Raw genomic sequence first — 19,500 nt, forward strand, 5'->3', positions numbered from 1 at the left:
TGACATCACTGATGACATCTCAAATGACATCACTGATGACATCACTGATGACATCACTGATGACATCATCCAGTGACTGTGTGTTTCTGTAAAGTTTAAATATGTTTTACATATTGAAGAATGAGTAGATGTAGAAGTGTCTGGATGAAGGATTTAGTAGGTGCGTGACTGACTGTATGAGTGAGTGATTAAATGTGTCTCACTGAGTGCATGGGTTAGTGACTAAACTGTCTTAATTTGTGCATCATTGTGTCTGTTGTTCTGTAAACTGTTGCATGTGTTGATCAGTAGCTATATGAGTAACTATATGGGTTATTGATTGATTGCTCAAGTATTTGTATGGGAGACTGAGTGTGTGTGTGGCTGGCTGGGAGGTGTGTGACTCTGTGCAGATCAATGTGTACTTGTATCAATGATTGTATAAGAGAGTAAGTATGTGTTAGAATATGTTTGAAAATGTAAGGTGCTCTATGTTTAACTGTATAGATTAAAAAATGGAAGTGTGTTTGATTCTTTACAGGACTGACTAGGTGTGTGAGTAACTCCATGGATGAGTGGCAGAGTGTGAGTATCTGTATAGGTGTATGAGTGCATATGATAGTGTTGTAAAGATGAGTGATTGTATGTATGAATGATTGTATGGGTGAATAAGTGAATGTGTGTGTAGACGTAGGAATCAGTGAGTGCGTATGTAGTAACTAGTATTGGTGTGTGAATGGTTTCAAAAATTATACTCTGTATTTAACACTGGGTGTAACAAAGGTTATATTAAAATGTGAGGAGATGCATTGTATTGTCACATGAATGATATCATCAGTGATATGGTCATTGATGTCAAATGAGATGTCATCAGTGATGTCATTTGAGATGTCATCGGTGATGTCATCAGTGATGTCACTGACCATGTCATGAATGATGTAATATGTGACATCATCAGCAGTGGATTGCGGGTGCGCGATATATAGTTAGTGCAACTAACTATATATGGAATTTCAATGGTTTTGTGTGAGTAAAATAAGGTTTTTTAAATGCTAATTCCTAACTATATATGGTCTATAACCTATGGTTTTTTCAGTGAATTTTCAAGGTTTTGTAAATGCTAATTCCTAACTATATATGGTCTATAACCTATGGTTTTTTCAGTGAATTTCAATGGTTTTTTAATAGCAAATATCATAAGCTGTCGAATGTCAAGTACGTGGTAAGTGAAAACATTTTCGTGTTTATGCACACTGATCTGCTTTGAATGGTGCCCCCCCCTCATTTCTATTAGGAGTACTCTCTCTTTGCACATAGTGAAGGGTAGTTAACGCAGGCCTTTGCCCCCGTTGTAATACGTCGTGCCTGCTTCTCTCTCCATTTGATTGATTGTTATCCAAGTATTTACTGTTTTAGAATTGGTTCTCTTTGGTTCATTCTCTATTTACAAACAAACATAGAGTCGCAATACTCTGTTTAGTCTTTGCAGATAACGAAAAATCGTGTAAAAAAAAAAGAAAAGGAATCGAGCAAAATCAGTAGGCCACTAATGGGATCTCTTTTTCACCTCGCTAAAATAGAAACATTAGGAACAACCCCTCATGACAAATACAAAACTAGTGAAATGAACTGAACTCCACACAATGACGGCTGCAAAACAGCTCGGCTCCGCCACCCACCCCGCCCAAAATAACGATAAAGAGCGGCTGCCATGATTGGTTGCGGAATGGCCACGACGGAGCTACGAAATGGTGCTGCTCTCATGCTAACCCCAGTTTCAGTCTGAAACATCCAGAAACACTGTAGACTACCAATTCGATCAGTTCCGGTAGCGCCCCAATGCAACCCGGTAGAGAAGAACTAGCCCTCCCCTCTTTGACTAATGGTTCTTGTTGCCTGTCCCTTCTGTTGTCATTTAACAGAACTATTTAGCCTGCTGAAAGGGGTTGTGTTCCGACCGCTGGTTGGTGGAGACATTTTGACTATATTCTGGACCTGCGTTGTCGCGTAATGCGTCATATGACGCGCCGCGTTAGCGCATCCGGAAGTCATCCGGGGCGCGACGCGCAGCGCGTAACGTAAGCATAACAGGTCATGTGACTTGTTAATAAAACTTTTCATTGGTTCATTTTACTTTTCTTATTCTAATGATGAAAGGCTTGGTCATATGACCTAAAAATTACGCTTTTTATTACTTCCGAACATTATTTTTTCTTAAATATATGTTAAAATGTTCCAGGCTAATGTACTTTCCCCGAAAATTTACAACTGTCCTGCAAGTAAAATATATTCTTTTTTCGAGAAAAACAGCGTTTCTTCGTCCCATGACGGAGCCGTTCAGCAAAAGAGGGTCGACCTGCTGTCTTAGTCGCCGATACGCCTGAATATGAGATTCTTATCGATCACTTTATGTTGCAGGAATAGAAAACACAACAGCCCTTGACCATTTATCTTTACTGCGTTCCTTCGTATTATACCTTTTACCCTTCATGTAATTGGTCTGCTTTATTTCACTTGCCTTTTAATGATTCTAAAACAGTGACTATTATAAAAAATTTACCAATGTATATACTACTACCATGTTTTCTTTTAAAAACCTTTATTGTGAAAATTTCATTATACAAATACGAGCCTATAACCACGTGGGCCGGCCACGGAGCAAACTGTAATCGTATATGATGAGTAGACATTTACACTGTAGAGGAACGTAACGGGCGGGCCATTAGGTTGCAAGAACTAAGGTGTCTAACAGTTGCGGAATCGGTGGACGTACATTTTATAATTAAAATACGACAGGGCCAGTTACAATAAAATTATCTAGATATACATTTGCGGGCAAGTACCATGGGTGACGTTAATTCGAACTTTCAATAGTACAGTAATCAATAACACATCAGAACTTAATATCAATAGGGATGTCGAAATATTCAATCAATTCTCGTCCCCGCCCGCCATGTGCTTCAAAACTGCATACGTATCTCGTGATTTCAAGGTTCTGCAACCAGTACACAACAAGGAGTTACGAGTCCCATTTATTCCGGCGCCATTTTGGGCGAGGACGGGCAGGTCCAGGATATAGTCAAAATGTCTCTACCAACCATCGACTATGATGATGTTCATATGCTGTATTTATTAGAGTAACACTCATCTGTCCACATGAAATTAATTTGCCACAATCTAAACATGTCATTTTAATCTTTCCAAAGTTCTTCTAAATATTTGGGACCGTTTCCCTTGCCTCTGATGCTGTCAGTGCCACTTCTTTGATGAATGTACTAGCAGGTCAGGGGTTCTCCTCCAAATCTCTCTTTTATGCAGCACTATAATTAATTGGTGCCACCTCTCCATATGACGATGCATGGTATAGTTACCATAACTATATATTTTTTCGGTTCCTCTGGAGAGTTCATCTTGGCAGATGAAGCGTGTAACGTACCGGGCATTTACCTTTTTTTGCATGTACAGGAAAGGAAAAAAAAATCGAGCGTCCGAGTTCTAAGGTATCCCAGGGCCATTTTAGTGGACCAGGCCCAAATCCAAAGAACAGGCCGCCATTTTGAGAGTCCTGTTGCAGCCGCCTGTCGCTGTAGCATCAAGAGCAGCCGAAACTCAGCTGAATGGCAACTGAAACGGTAAAGGGGCGCCCCACTACAGCAGACGAGCCTCCACCTAGGAAGGCCCGTTCACGCCGCCTCCCCCCCCCCCCTTCGGGCACCCCACGCCGTTATTCGGAGCAGTATTGTAGGATGGCCACACCAGTGCGGCAACTTGCTAGACATCACCTCGGTGGTAACCGAATCTCAGCGCCTTGTGGTGTCTCCTCTTCAGAAAATATTCTTGCGCTACCTTTGCCCCATTCACACATCGGTCTGCTACTGACGCCATCTCACAGGCTAATGGGGCGCCCCACGCCGAGTTTCAGCATTGTAGGATGACCACACCAGTACAGCAACTTGCTAGACATCCCCTCGGTGCCATCCGGATCTCGGCGCCCCACTGCAGATGAAGTGCCTCTCAACTATGAAACCACCACGGTGACATCCGGATCTTGGCGCCTTGTGCTGGTTCCGGCCTATTCACACATCGGTCCGCTACTGACGCCATCTCACAGGCTAATGGGGCGCCCCACGCCGAGTTTCAGCATTGTAGGATGACCACACCAGTACAGCAACTTGCTAGACATCACCTCGGTGCCATCCGGATCTTGGCATCTCAGCGCCTTGTGGTGTCAGTCAGAAAATATTGTTGCGCTGCCTTTGGCCCCATTCGCACATCGGTCCGCTACTGACACCATCTCACAGGCCAACAGGGCGCCCCACGCCGACTTTTACCATTGTAGTATGGCCACACCAGTACCACAACTTGCTAGACACCACCTCGGTGCCATCCGAATCTTGGCATCTCAGCGCCTTGTGGTGTCTTCTATTCAGAAAATATTGTTGCGCTGCCTTTAGCCCCATTCGCACATCGGTCCGCTACTGATGCCATCTCACAGGCCAACGGGGCGCCCCACGCCGACTTTCAACATTGTACGATGGCCACACCAGTGCGGCAACTTACTAGACACCACCTCGGTGCCATCCGGATCTTGGCGCGTTGTGCTGCCTTCGGCCTATTCGCACATCGGTCCGCTACTGACGCAAACTCACAGGCCAACGGGGCGCCCCACGCCGACTTTCGGCATTGTAGGATGGCCACACCAGTGCTACAACTTGCTAGACATCACCTCGGTGCCATCCGGATCTTGGCGCCCCACTGCAGATGAAGTGCCTCTCAACTATGAAACCACCACTGTGACATCCGGATCTTGGCGCCTTGTGCTGGTTCCGGCCTATTCACACATCGGTCCGCTACTGACGCCATCTCACAGGCTAATGGGGCGCCCCACGCCGAGTTTCAGCATTGTAGGATGACCACACCAGTACAGCAACTTGCTAGACATCACCTCGGTGCCATCCGGATCTTGGCATCTCAGCGCCTTGTGGTGTCAGTCAGAAACTATAGTTGCGCTGCCTTTGGCCCCATTCGCACATCGGTCCGCTACTGACACCATCTCACAGGCCAACAGGGCGCCCCACGCCGACTTTTACCATTGTAGGATGGCCACACCAGTACCACAACTTGCTAGACACCACCTCGGTGCCATCCGAATCTTGGCATCTCAGCGCCTTGTGGTGTCTTCTATTCAGAAAATATTGTTGCACTGCCTTTGGCCCAATTCGCACATCGGTCCGCTACTGATGCCATCTCACAGGCCAACGGGGCGCCCCACGCCGACTTTCAAAATTGTACGATGGCCACACCAGTGCGGCAACTTACTAGACACCACCTCGGTGCCATCCGGATCTTGGCGCGTTGTGCTGCCTTCGGCCTATTCGCACATCGGTCCGCTACTGACGCAAACTCCCAGGCCAACGGGGCGCCCCACGCCGACTTTCAGCATTGTAGGATGGCCACACCAGTGCTGCAACTTGCTAGACATCACCTCGGTGCCATCCGGATCTTGGCATCTCAGCGCCTTGTGGTGTCAGTCAGAAAATATTGTTGCGCTGCCTTTGGCCCCGTTCGCACATCGGTCCGCTACTGACACCATCTCACAGGCCAACAGGGCGCCCCACGCCGACTTTTACCATTGTAGGATGGCCACACCAGTACCACAACTTGCTAGACACCACCTCGGTGCCATCCGAATCTTGCAATCTCAGCGCCTTGTGGTGTCTTCTATTCAGAAAATATTGTTGCGCTGCCTTTGGCCCCATTCGCACATCGGTCCGCTACTGACGCCATCTCACAGGCCAACGGGGCGCCCCACGCCGACTTTAAACATTGTACGATGGCCACACCAGTGCGGCAACTTACTAGACACCACCTCGGTGCCATCCGGATCTTGGCGCGTTGTGCTGCCTTCGGCCTATTCGCACATCGGTCCGCTACTGACGCAAACTCACAGGCCAACGGGGCGCCCCACGCCGACTTTCAGCATTGTAGGATGGCCACACCAGTGCTGCAACTTTCTGGACACCACCTCGGTGCCATCCGGATCTTGGCGCGTTGTGTTGCCTTCGGCCTATTCGCACATCGGTCCGCTACTGACGCCGCCTCACGTGCCAACGTATTTTCTCCGCATTTTATACCCTATGCCGCATAACAGGTCATGTGACTTGTTTATAAAACTTTTCATTGGTTCATTTTACTTTTGGTTTCCTAATGATGGAAGGCTTGATCATATGACCTAAAAACAACACTTTTCATTGGATGAAAACTTTTTTTTTTTCCCAAACGATGAAAGCCCCACCTTGTTTCTGGATGTTTCACACTGAAGCTGGCGTCAGCATGAGAGCACCACCATCTCGTAGCTCCGTCGTGGTCATTCCGCGAGCAATCATGGCAGCCGCTCCCCACCAGAAGCCTACAGGAGTCGGGGGCCCCCAAAACTTTTGATGAATCCTCAAGGCGGAGGGGACGCTTTCGAGAATGGGGTCCAAGACCTAGCAGACAAGCGTCCGATTTCCAAGGTGTCCCAGGGCCATTTCAGTGGACCAGGCCCAAAAAGGAAACAGCCTGCCGCCATTTTGAGAGTCCTGTGACAGCCGCCTATCGCTGCACCGCAAGAGTGGGCGCAACTCAGCTGAATTGCGGCTTTTGACACAGTGGACCAAAAGCGGACGGAATGGCAACTGAAACGGTAAAGGGGCGCCCCACTACAACAGATGAGACTCCACCTGGAGAGGCCCGTTCACGCCGCCTCCCCCGGGGCGCCCCACGCCGTTATTCGGAGCAGCATTGTAGGATACCAAAACCAGTGCGGCAACTTACTGGACATCACCTTGGTGCCACCGTTCTGCTGCCTTGGAACTATTCGCACAACAGTTTGCTACTGATGACCCACCCCCCGCGACGCCCCACGCCAGAAATCTGGACGTTGTGCTGCGTTGGGACTATTCGCACAGCCGACCGCTACTTCGTTGTTTTTCCCTAAAAATGTTTATATGTTATTACTGTTTTTGTTTTGTTGTATATATTTATAAGTTATTAAAGTTTTATAATCTTACTACTTTGTTGGAGTGCTATATATTTTTAATGTGACACATAATTGTAAAAACTTTGATGTACAAAGAGTCATCCCTGGAATCTTCCGCTTCAGGCTCGGTCCCCTCCCCAATCACAATACAGGATGGTTTTCAGATAATAGGAACGCGTCTGCTGTGACGGATCTCATCGAGTGTGGGCCTTGATCTACTATAACTCCTTTGAAGAGGGGTGATTCTTTACAGCTGGGGCCATAAAGTACATCTGCAGGGCTAGCTGATACCCTAGGACCGGCCTGGACAATCGGACACAGAGGAAAAGGAGTGTCAGAGGGTGCGGTAGTGAATAGGGCGAAAGGGAGGTGTCGGGCGGGCACAGGGTGTGATTCTCAGGGAAGAGCAGCGCAGATGGGGGGTGGTTTATTACCCATGCATAAGACAGAGAGCGGGGGTGACCACTGCCTGGGGGAGATGCTTGCGAGGGTGGGGAGCCATGCTAAGGATCGACAGCGTGCACAGAGTGGGTCTGGTCAAGGCATCTAAAATGACTGCCGTGCACGACAAAAGTGTGGCATTTGAAAAAAGACAAGATGGCGCAGACAATGTTTTTCAACACTTCCTGATTTCCTTCGAATCGAACGTTAACAGACGTTGGGGCATATTACCAAAGTTAAGCGATATTTATCCCTAACGATGCTTAGCAACGATTTTTTTACCGCTAAGCATCGTCAGAAATTATCGCAGATAAACCTTGCTATTATCAAGGTTTATCGCAAATACGATAAAAAACGACCGCAATGCATTAATATCGCTGAAAACTCAGCGATATTCATGCATTACCGAGCTAATGCTCTTAGCCATGTTATCCACCTCCCATTGGATAACATGCCTAAGAACTGCTCAGGGCAGGTGCTAGCTTTTGGAGATATTCGCGCTTATCGCGAATATTTCCAAAAGTTGATAATAGGAGATAGCGATGTTAGCGACTGTTTCCAGTCGCTAACATCTTGGCATGCCCACTTTGCATGTCATTAGTGATAAATATCACTCACATGCAAAGTGGGGCCCAAGATGGTCGCTATCTCCTACTAGCCGTCCCTAACTGGTGTTAGCAACAGCTAGGTAATACAGATATAATTTTATCTCCGCGAAGCGGAGCGCTGTTACAGATATATATCTTGTTTTTGAACGTTAATTTCTCAAAATCCACTGAAGCACATATATTGAGACCTAGCAAAGGCACATCAAGCTACCAGTCCCTACAATTTTGCCAAGTTTCGTGCAAATCCATTCAGCCGTTCGATTATTATTATTATTTTTTTTTTTGCCCCGCGGGGCCCTTTTAAAACCTCCACATCAAACCTAAGAGGTCAAGGAGGATCTACTATGCCCCCTTATGGTCATTTGCCCCTTCGCTTTGGCCTCCTCTTGTCTCTAGATCCTACCGAGAGACAAGATGGCGGCCGCTACGGACTGTTTGGAATGTTGACAGACGCCGGAGAACCAATCAGCTTCGCAAAGCTCCGTAACGCGAAAAGTACGCGAAGCGGAGCGCTGTTACAGATATATATCTTTTTTTGAACGTTAACTTCTCAAAATCCACTGGAGCACATATATTGAGACCTAGCAAAGGCACATCGGGCTACCAGTCCCTAATATTTTGCCAAGTTTCGTGCAAATCCATTCAGCCGTTCGATTATTGACATTTAGATACGTCTACAGCCTGAATGGCTGAACGGAATTACACCAAACTTGGCAAAATGGTACATCAAACCTAAGCGGTCAGGGAGGATCTACTATGCCCCCTTATGGTCATTTGCCCCTTCGCTTTGGCCTCCTCTTCTCTCGATCCTACCGAGAGACAAGATGGCGGCCGCTACGGACTGTTTGGAATGTTTACAGACGCCGGAGAACCAATCAGCTTCGCTTCACAAAGCTCCGTTACGCGAAAAGTCCGCGAACTGGAGCGCTGCCCGGTCCGCTGTTACAGATATATATCTTTTTTTAAACGTTAATTTCTCAAAATCCACTGGAGCACATATATTGAGACCTACAAAAGGCACATCGGGCTACCAGTCCCTACAATTTTGCCAAGTTTCGTGCAAATCCATTCAGCCGTTCGGGCTAAAAGTGAGGCCAACCGCCCTATGGAAAACTCAATGTTAAAAACACGTTTTGGGACCCCCCTTTTTTCTCGGCCCCCCCTTGACGAACCCCCCCCAAATTTTCAAGGGCTGCTCAGAAACAAAATGTGCCATTTTCCTGAAAATTTCAGCCAATTCCGTCCACAAACGCCAAAGTTATTAGACATAGAATTTTCAAAAATCCCATAGAGAAAAAATCCTAACTATATATACCTACTGGCGACCGCCAGTAGGTAATATATATATATATATATATATATATAAACATATTATTAAATAAACATATATAACATTTTAGAAAATGTTTAAAATTTATTGTTACAACTATAGTGAGTTCAACATTAGCAAAAGTGTTGGATAGCGTAGAGGTAAAATTTACTATTCCCACTCCAGTGGGTGCAACAGTAGGGAAAGCGCTGGATAGTGTAGGGGTTAAAATTACTATTCCCACTCCAGGGATGTATGACGTTACAACGCATACTTTTACAACGCCTACCATTACAACAAAACTTTTACAACGCAAAAACTTTTACAACGCATACATTTACAACGCAAGATTTTACAACGCATATATCTTTACAACGCATACCATTACAACGTAAGTATTAGTAAGTATATAATAATTTTTTGAATATAAATTATTAAAAAATATTATAATATAATTTAATTTTATTTAATTTTATTAAATAAATTTAATTTAAATGTAATTTTACTTTATTTTTACAAAGTACCCCTGTACCCCAAAAACCCAAAACTGACCCTGAACCCTAAAAAAACCCCTTTACCCATAAACTGAAAACTGACCCTGAACCCTAAAAATACCCCTTTACCCGAAAACTGACCCTGAACCCTAAAAATACCCCTTTACCCCAAAAACTGAAAACTGACCCTGAACCCTAAAAATACCCCTTTACCCAAAAACTGAAAACTGACCCTGAACCCTAAAAATACCCCTTTACCCCAAAAACTGAAAACTGACCCTGAACCCTAAAAATACCCCTTTACCCAAAAACTGAAAACTGACCCTGAACCCTAAAAATACCCCTTTACCCCAAAAACTGAAAACTGACCCTGAACCCTAAAAATACCCCTTTCCCCCAAAAACTGAAAACTGACCCTGAACCCTAAAAATACCCCTTTACCCCAAAAACTGAAAACTGACCCTGATCCCTAAAAATACCCCTTTACCCCAAAAACTGAAAACTGACCCTGAACCCTATAAATACCCCTTTACCCAAAAACTGAAAACTGACCCTGAACCCTAAAAATACCCCTTTACCCAAAAACTGAAAACTGACCCTGAACCCTAAAAATACCCCTTTACCCCAAAAACTGAAAACTGACCCTGAACCCTAAAAATACCCCTTTACCCCAAAAACTGAAAACTGACCCTGATCCCTAAAAATACCCCTTTACCCCAAAAGCTGAAAACTGACCCTGAACCCTAAAAATACCCCTTTACCCAAAAACTGAAAACTGACCCTGAACCCTAAAAATACCCCTTTACCCAAAAACTGAAAACTGACCCTGAACCCTAAAAATACCCCTTTACCCCAGAAACTGAAAACTGACCCTGAACCCTAAAAATACACCTTTACCCAAAAACTGAAAACTGACCCTGAACCCTAAAAATACCCCTTTACCCAAAATCCCAAACATATAACCTTTTAAAAATAATTATATACTTACTAATACTTACATTGTAATGGTATGCGTTGTAAAGGTATCTGCGTTTTACAAACATGCTTTGTAAATGTATGCGTTGTAAAAGTTTTTGCGATTTAAAAGTTTTGTTGTAATGGTAGTGCATAGTAAAAGTAGCATTGTAAACGTTGCATACCCACTCCAGTGGGTGCAACAGTAGGGAAAGTGTTGGATAGCGTAGGGGTTAAAATTACTATTCCAACTTCAGAGAGTGCAATAGTAGGGAAAGTAAATACTTCACAAATAGATATAAATAACATAAATAGTAATACCAATTACAAATAATTAAAATATTAAAAAAGTGTTTAAAAATAATAAAATATTTATTTATAAATAAAAAATAAAATAATGTAATTATAAAAATTGCCTACTCATACTAATTAATTACCTATTAACAATAAATTAATTTACAATTTAAAAATTAATAAATTAATTTTAATTACCAATTATATTTTAATTAATTACCTATTAAAAATACATACCAATAATTTAAATGACATATTTAATTAATGAGAATTAAATTATTTCCCACCCTATTCCCCTATAAACCCACAACCCGCTACAGAAATTAAATGAATGAAATTAACATATTTATCAATTAATCAATTAAAATTATTTACCAATCATATTTTTATTAATTACCAATTATTATTTAATTAACAATGTATTCCAAATAAATAAGAATAAATAAATTAACTTATTTAATTAATTATAATTAAATAACTTCCCACCCTATTCCCCTATAAACCCACAACCCGCTACAGAAAATAAATTACTAAAATTAAAATATTTATCAATTAATCGATTATAATTAATTACCAATTATATTTTAATTAATTACCAATTAATAATTAATGAACAATTAATTCTAAATAAATATCAATAAATAAATTAACTTATTTAAGAAATTATAATTAAATTACTTCCCACCCTATTCCCTTATAAACCCACAACCCGCTACAGAAAATAAATTACTAAAATTAAAATATTTATCAATTAATCGATTATAATTAATTACCAATTATATTTTAATTAATTACCAATTAATAATTAATGAACAATTAATTCTAAATAAATATCAATAAATAAATTAACATATTTAAGAAATTATAATTAAATTACTTCCCACCCTATTCCCCTATAAACCCACAACCCGCTACAGAAAATAAATTACTAAAATTAAAATATTTATCAATTAATCAATTATAATTAATTACCAATTATATTTTAATTAATTACCAATTAATAATTAATTAACAATTAATTCTAAATATCAATACATAAATTAACATATTTAATTAATTATAATTAAATTACTTCCCACCCTATTCCCCTATAAACCCACCTACAGAAAATAAATTACTAAAATTAAAATATGTATCAATTAATCAATTATAATTAATTACCAATTATATTTTAAATAATTACCAATTAATATTTAATTAACAATTAATTCTAAATAAATATCAATAAATAAATTAACATATTTAATTAATTAGCATTAAATTACTTCCCACCCTATTCCCCTATAAACCCACAACCCGCTACAGACTTATATTACACAAAAAATAAAAAAAATAATTAACTTACCTTAAATTCGATATTTTTGTTGTCTATATTATGTCTAGTCGATATTATGTCCATTCTATATTTTTGAATCGATATTATGTCCATTCTATTCGATATTAATTTTCTCTAGTCGATATTTTTGTTGTCTATATTATTAAGCATGGGCGTAAAATCCGTTACGCTCGCGGATTTTTCGTATTTTCGGAGAATCCGCGAACTCTCGCGGATGCGGCGAGAATACGCAAAATCCGCGCAAAGCGGATTTTTTGTTTGTGTTCGCACTGCTCGCGCTGCTCGCGGTCCGCGGCGCGGGCAGGAACAATCTCGCACTAGCGAAAGTACAAAAATTACTTAGTAAAGGAAGTGGCCCAGTCTCCAACTTCCTGTTCCTGTCCAGCAAGCTCCTCCCATAGGGGTGGGGTGAAGGAAGTGCCCCAGTCTCCAACTTCCTGTTCCTGTCCAGCAAGCTCCTCCATTTCCTGGCCACTTTTCGATCATTCTTGACTGGGAAGGATTACTTTTTGTGGTTGCTGCTGGATATTTGGATTTGAGGCTTTTTGGATTACTTTTGGATTCGAATTTTGATTTCACAAAGAAGTAAGTTGATGTTGTTTGTTTGTGGTGATTTTTGTGTGTGTTGTTTTTTTTCGACTTTTTTGGGGGGAAAATCTGCAAGTTCGCGAGCTGAGGATGTTTTTGCTTGTGTTCGCACTGCTCGTGTCCCGCGCAGCAACAATCTCGCACTCGCGAAATTGTAAAAATTACAATTCTGCTGCACATGAATTGAAAACCACCAGGCTTATTTATGGGTGCATGGATGATACAACTGTTTTGTTGAAATTATTTTTGTTAACATGATTCTGGCCAGGGCATGGATGACATTGGATTGTGCTGATTTTTGTGTGTTTTAGGACTTTTTGGGGTGGTGTTGGGGGCTTGCTATGGGGGTGGGGGCCATTTTATTGTCTGGTCCCGTGTGGGTGGGGGTCTAGGGGCCATTTGTAAGTTGTGTGCTTTGTGCCACAGGCCTGCACCCACTGTGCTCTGATGTCATCCATTATGCCCAGGGGGGCCCAGAATCGGTCTGTTCGCGGATTTTGTGGGTTTTTGCCACGTTCGCGCCGTGAAGCAACAATCTCGCACTCGCGAAATTGTAAAAAATGCAATTTTGCACCGGAAAACCACCAGCAGGCAGCATAAGCCTTCTGAAAATGGATGGATGGCATTGGATTGTGGTGATTTGATTTGTGTTGTGTGTTTTCACTTTTTGGAGTAGGGGTTGGGTGCTGGCTATGTTGGTGGTGGCCATTTTGAGGCATGGTCCTGGCCATGTGGATGGGGGGGTCAAGCGGCCATTTTGAAGGCAGGCAGTGAGCTTTGAGACATAGGCCTACACCCATTGTGCCTTGCTTTCACCCATTGTGCCCAGGCGGAGTCAGGGGTACATGAAAGCACAACCCTCTGTGTGTGTGCTCTCTTGGATCAATGTTAAATTCCTGTTTCCCAAAAATTTAGCAAATCCTAATTTTGAAAATTCCATATTGTGTGGTGTGCACGTGTGTATTCATAAATGCCTACTTGCTAACTGTTTATTCAAGCGCTACATATGCAACATTTATATTTACTGATGTTCCTCTGTCTTCGTTTGCGTTTAGGTGCACAAAACTACGCATCATCATCGTTGAGCATCAGTGCCAGGAAGAAGTGCTGCTGCGGCCTGTTGTTCCCACATCTGAAGAAGATGGCTCCAAAAAGAGGTGCCCGTAGGTCCTCTTCCAAGAAAGATGTCTCTACTAAGGAGAAGAAGAAGCAAGTGGCACCACTTACCAAGGCGACTGGTTGCTCAACCAAGACATTTTTTGGGCAACAACAACCAAAAAAACAAAGGCCCACCATGAGTGCTGCACAGGTAGCCTGTTTAGTTGTTGAATCACCAACGACCAGTGATGTTGGATCATCTCAAGAAAGTAGCAGCACGCCATCAACACAGGTTTTAACTCATCTCACAAGTACTATTCAACAACCAAAGCCGCAACAACAACTGCATGGGCTACTAGTACAAGCAGAAGTACATGCGCAAGGAGCTGTCCGAGAAGGAGCTGTCCGAGAAGGAGCTGTCCGAGAAGGAGCTGTCCGAGAAGGAGCTGTCCGAGAAGGAGAAGGCCGAGAAGGAGCTGTCCGAGAAGGAGCTGTCCGAGAAGGAGCTGTCCGAGAAGGAGCTGTCCGAGAAGGAGCTGTCCGAGAAGGAGAAGGCCGAGAAGGAGAAGGCCGAGAAGGAGAAGGCCGAGAAGGAGAAGGCCGAGAAGGAGCTGTCCGAGAAGGAGAAGGCCGAGAAGGAGAAGGCCGAGAAGGAGAAGGCCGAGAAGGAGAAGGCCGAGAAGGAGAAGGCCGAGAAGGAGCTGTCCGAGAAGGAGAAGGCCGAGAAGGAGAAGGCCGAGAAGGAGAAGGCCGAGAAGGAGAAGGCCGAGAAGGAGAAGGCCGAGAAGGAGAGGTCCATGGAGACTTGCAAGTAGAGGTCAGTGAAGATGGCCATGGAGCGGTGCAAGTGCCCACAATGGTTGTTCTTCCAGAAGTAGGGGCACAGGAGGAAATTGACTTTGGAGCCGGGGTATCATGTCAGGAAGACGAAGCCACTCCTCCTGATGATTCATTTTCTCCCAGCTCCCCAGCAAGGAAAAGATCAAGGAGGGTGTGTAGAAGTTCCTCTTCAAGCCCCGCTCCATCAGATGATCTGGATCTAGATTGGCAACCATCTCCGACGTCTGAGAGGGAGGCACACCATGAGCTGCGAAAGGTATCAAATGTTAAAAGGAAGGGCCCCGGAAAGCTCATACTTATGGATCCGAACGTCGGACTTGATGAAGTGGTGCATTCTGATGTTGTTGAAGAGGATGACAGCAATGACCTAGTCATCACACATGTCAGTCCAGCCACACCGGCCATGCAGCAGACAGACATTTACACCCTATCCCGACGTCATGCTGAGCGTGACCCTGGCGACGTGCCACTGGTAGCACCACCAACGCAGTCAAGTAGTACCACAAGTTCAACAAAACCTACAGCTCCCATATTTTCTCCCCGGAGGGGGACTCCATCCAGCTCGACTCCCTCAAGTAAGGTTGCTGCAATAATTGCACAACCCAGTAGATGTCTGCAAGGCTCATCCACCACTGCTTCATCTGGCATTGGCAGCAGTATCACCTCGTGCGGCAAAACCAGAAGTTTCCAGTCCCCAGTTTGGAACTTTTTTAGTGTCCATGAAAAATATGATAACATAGCCGTTTGTTGCATTTGTAAGACTAGCGTTAGCCGTGGTAAGACTGGTACCAACTATGGAACCGGAGGCCAGATAGGTCATCTTGAAAGAAAGCACGCTGTCGAATGGTTTCCGCACCTAGCAAACGTCAAGGGAAAGCGATCCCAAAGGGCAAGTGGCCAAAATATACCCATAGTAGGTGTTTCATCTGAAGATGATGGGGAGGTAGAAGAAGCGTCAGACATGTGTCCGGTTGCACCCAGTACCCCTTGCAGCACCACACCCTCCGTAACACATAGCAGGCACACTGAGAGTCTGGGAGACACACCAATGCGGAAAATGTCAACACTGATCAGAAGTGGGTCGAAGAAGGCATCAGCATCATCCCGTAAATTTGTCCAGCGCACCATTTCAGCCATGTTCTCCTCAGATGCGCAATTTCAACGCAACCACCCAACTGTACGCCTCTATAACACTAAGCTGGCAAAAATGCTAGCGGTGGACCTTCTCCCTTTTTCGTTTGTCGAAGGTGTGGGTTTCCTTGAACTCGTGGCAACATTGGCCCCTAAATGGAAGGTTCCTAGCCGGTACTATTTTGCCAGGGTTGCTGTTCCAGCACTACACAAAGAGGTGCTTGAGTTGGTGGGGGCAGCTTTGCAGAAGAGTGCTGTTCACACTATACACCTGACAACAGACATGTGGACCAGTTGCGCAGCCACTGATTACATGTGCATCACTGCACACTGGGTCTCTTTTTCAGGGGTTATTAAACAGATAAATGCAGGTGGTGACTTGGTCGAGATTTTTAAGGGTGCTCGTAAACATGCAACATTAGCCATGTTTGGCATGGAGAAAAGTCATACTGCAGTCAACATTTTGGCTGACTTTAACAAAAAGGTCTTGCAATGGCTGCGCCCAAGACATTGCAAGGTTGGTTATGTTTCTACAGATAATGGCAGCAATGTAGTTAGGGCCATGGCGGACGGTTTCTATTTCAGAGTGCCGTGTTTGGCGCACTGTATCAACCTTGTTGTGCAAAATTTTTTGAAAAAAGAACTTGCAGTCGACAAAACACTGACCATCTGCAGAAGAATATGCACACATTTCAACCATTCTTTTAAGGCCCGGAAGGAGCTGAGGCGCAAGCAAAATGAACGTAGAATGCCAGTGAAAGCACTTATCCAGGAGGTGGCAACACGTTGGAACTCAACCTTCTACATGCTTGAGCGTCTGCATGAGCTGTTTCCAGTAGTCAATGAGTATTTCTACAACCTGGGTGGTGATACGACAGGAATGATACTAGCGGTGGAGCAATGGCAGCTAGTTAAAAGCCTGACAGACATGCTTCGGCCTTTTGAGGTCTTCACGCGTGACGTGAGCAGGGAGGACTGTTCTTTGAGCAAAGCTATCCCACTGTTGCTGAAGCTCGAGCACCAAGTCAAGGTGGTGTCTTCACAATTAAAGGACGTTGGAAAGAACGAAGCACATGAGTTGGCGCAGAGATTATTACAACGCCTAGTTAGCAATGAACGGCTTGTAAATATCAAGAAACAACAGCACTACATTTGTGCTACTATTCTGGATCCACGTTACAAAAAGCCATTGTTTGGCAAAGTAATAATTCCTTTTGAAACATCGGATGTTACAGAGTACAAAGGTTGGCTAGCTCAGTCAGCCATTCGTTTTGAAATAGAACGGAAGGAAACTGTAGGAGAAGACAGTACTACTAGTGAATCAGCAGGCGATCAGGCGTCCCAAAAAAGCACTTCACCATCTGTGCCTGTGGCAGAAGTGAGTGATTTTTCCTCTGAGCCGTTAACCACACCAGCAACCGTATCATCTCCACCAGGCGCATGCGATATGTCTGAAGCGAGTTGGCTAACTCAGCTAGGGTTTCCTGGTCCTAGAAAGGACACAGAAGTGCAAAGTACAGGAATCCGGGAGGACATTCTTTCAATGGTGCAGGCCTATCTGGATGACTCAACAGAGGTCAATATTACTGAGGACCCATTGGCGTATTGGCATGGGAAAAGAAAAATATGGCGAGAGCTCACCAACCTGGCTATCAATTACTTGTCTTGCCCACTCGCAAGCGTGTCTTCAGAACGTGTTTTTAGTTCTGCTGGTGGCATTGTGACTTCCAAAAGGTCCCGCCTCTTGCCCGCAAATGTGGAGCGGCTCACCTTGATAAAGATGAACCAGCACTTCATACCACCAGATTACAGAGTACGAGAATGCACGCAGGAAGAAGAGGACACCGCCCTACCCGAGGAAAGTTCTCCTCAGTTACCAGAAGTAACCCCGACTGATGAGTTAGCAGAGTATGAGGACGAGTTCTGCTTCCCTGACAGCGAGTTCTGAAAATGACTCAATCATTCATTAATTGTAAATAGTCCTCCTTATTCACTTTTATTCCTGTGTGTCTGCCTTTCTTTAGCAAGTGCTTCATCACATTCCCAACAAAACTGTAATCAACCAATAAAACAACAAGCCCATCAACAGAACTATCTTGATTTTGATGCCGCAGCATTCCTCAGGTTCACAACAGTTAGTTGACAAGAACTCAGTCCTGGTCGTCTATCCTGAGTCCTCCTCCTCCAGACTCACCCTATCCATTACCCATAATGCTGATGCCTGGATTCTGCACAATGAAGAAATGAAGGAGCCAGCCCTCAAACACAAATTACAGGTAAGATAAGCTTTTGGATGGGAGGTAGTATAATGGAGTATTCGGAGAGGCGAGAGAGTGACAGTGGTACTAGCAGCAAAGTCCTAGGGCTCTTGAATTAACAAACTCTGTGACAGGCATTTACTTAGGAAAACATTTGGCCTATTGCACGTGAACGTGTAGGCGTTATATTGCTCGCTTGCCTGTCTCAGGGGTGCTGTCTCTGGGGCTTCTAGGTTTTAGGATTGTGTCAGCACCGCTACCACATTTCTAATGTTGATTGTTTTTGTTTTGCAGAAAATCCACGCCGGGAAACTCCAGTTGTGGCCCTGCTGCAGAACGCGTTAGGACTCTGTGAATTCCAGGTGGAGCCAGCCCTCAAACACAAATTACAGGTAAGATAAGCTTTTGGATGGGAGGTAGTATAATGGAGTATTCGGAGAGGCGAGAGAGTGACAGTGGTACTAGCAGCAAAGTCCTAGGGCTCTTGAATTAACACACTCTGTGACAGGCATTTACTTAGGAAAACATTTGGCCTATTGCACGTGAACCAACACGATGACAGTGTTCAGTTAAATGAAATTACTGCAAAACCACCACCCACCCAGCTCAAAAGTAGTAAAAAAACAGGTATGCTCAGATAAAGTTTGAAAAAGTATATTTATATCCCTAACAAAATAATCTCCCGCAAGACCCTCCCTAACCCCAACAAATAGTCCTCAAAAGTCCCCAAAAAACCCAACTCCCAATTCCCACCCCCCAAAAGTCTCAAAAAAAGGGGCAAGGGACACTCTAGGGATGCAAGCTGGTAAGTTTGGCCTCCAGGGCATCATGCTTTAGGGCCAGGGCATCATATTTTTCTTGGAGGATGGCTTGCTCTAGGCGGAGGCCCTCCACCACATTTTGAAATTTGTGCCATTTCTGGACCTCCGCCTCTAGGTCTGACACTCTGCGGAGTGCACGGCGCAAGCGACCTTTAACAGTGCTGCGAGGTGCAGCTTTTGCTGCTCGGCGGTGGCGTCTTCCGGCACGGCTCCGGTTCGCTGGAGCACTGTGCTTACCGGCAGAACGTGGGGTAACAGAGGAGGATGTAGACGATGTCAAGTTGGATGCACTGGAGTGCGTGTCATCCCCCTCGAGTTCCACCAGTCG

The 19,500-nt window shown here is 44.2% G+C and overlaps 1 protein-coding gene across 1 annotated transcript; it reads left to right on the forward strand.

Moving 5' to 3' along the window:
* The first annotated feature begins 15,178 nt into the window (after positions 1 to 15,178).
* LOC144819810 (zinc finger BED domain-containing protein 6-like) lies at positions 15,179 to 18,713 on the forward strand. The gene is made up of 2 exons (XM_078677543.1): positions 15,179 to 18,369; positions 18,646 to 18,713. The coding sequence occupies exon 1, from the start codon at positions 15,261 to 15,263 to the stop codon at positions 18,039 to 18,041; it is 2,781 nt and encodes a 926-aa protein (XP_078533669.1). The 5' UTR covers positions 15,179 to 15,260; the 3' UTR covers positions 18,042 to 18,369; positions 18,646 to 18,713.
* The last annotated feature ends 787 nt before the right edge of the window (positions 18,714 to 19,500 follow it).

The sequence above is a fragment of the Lissotriton helveticus genome, chromosome 2_1 (genome assembly GCF_964261635.1).
Source record: "Lissotriton helveticus chromosome 2_1, aLisHel1.1, whole genome shotgun sequence".
Taxonomy (NCBI): domain Eukaryota; kingdom Metazoa; phylum Chordata; class Amphibia; order Caudata; family Salamandridae; genus Lissotriton; species Lissotriton helveticus.

Bases quoted from the DNA above. Each gene is read 5' to 3' on its own strand.
- LOC144819810 (XM_078677543.1), top strand. From the start codon at position 15,261: ATGGATCCGAACGTCGGACTTGATGAAGTGGTGCATTCTGATGTTGTT.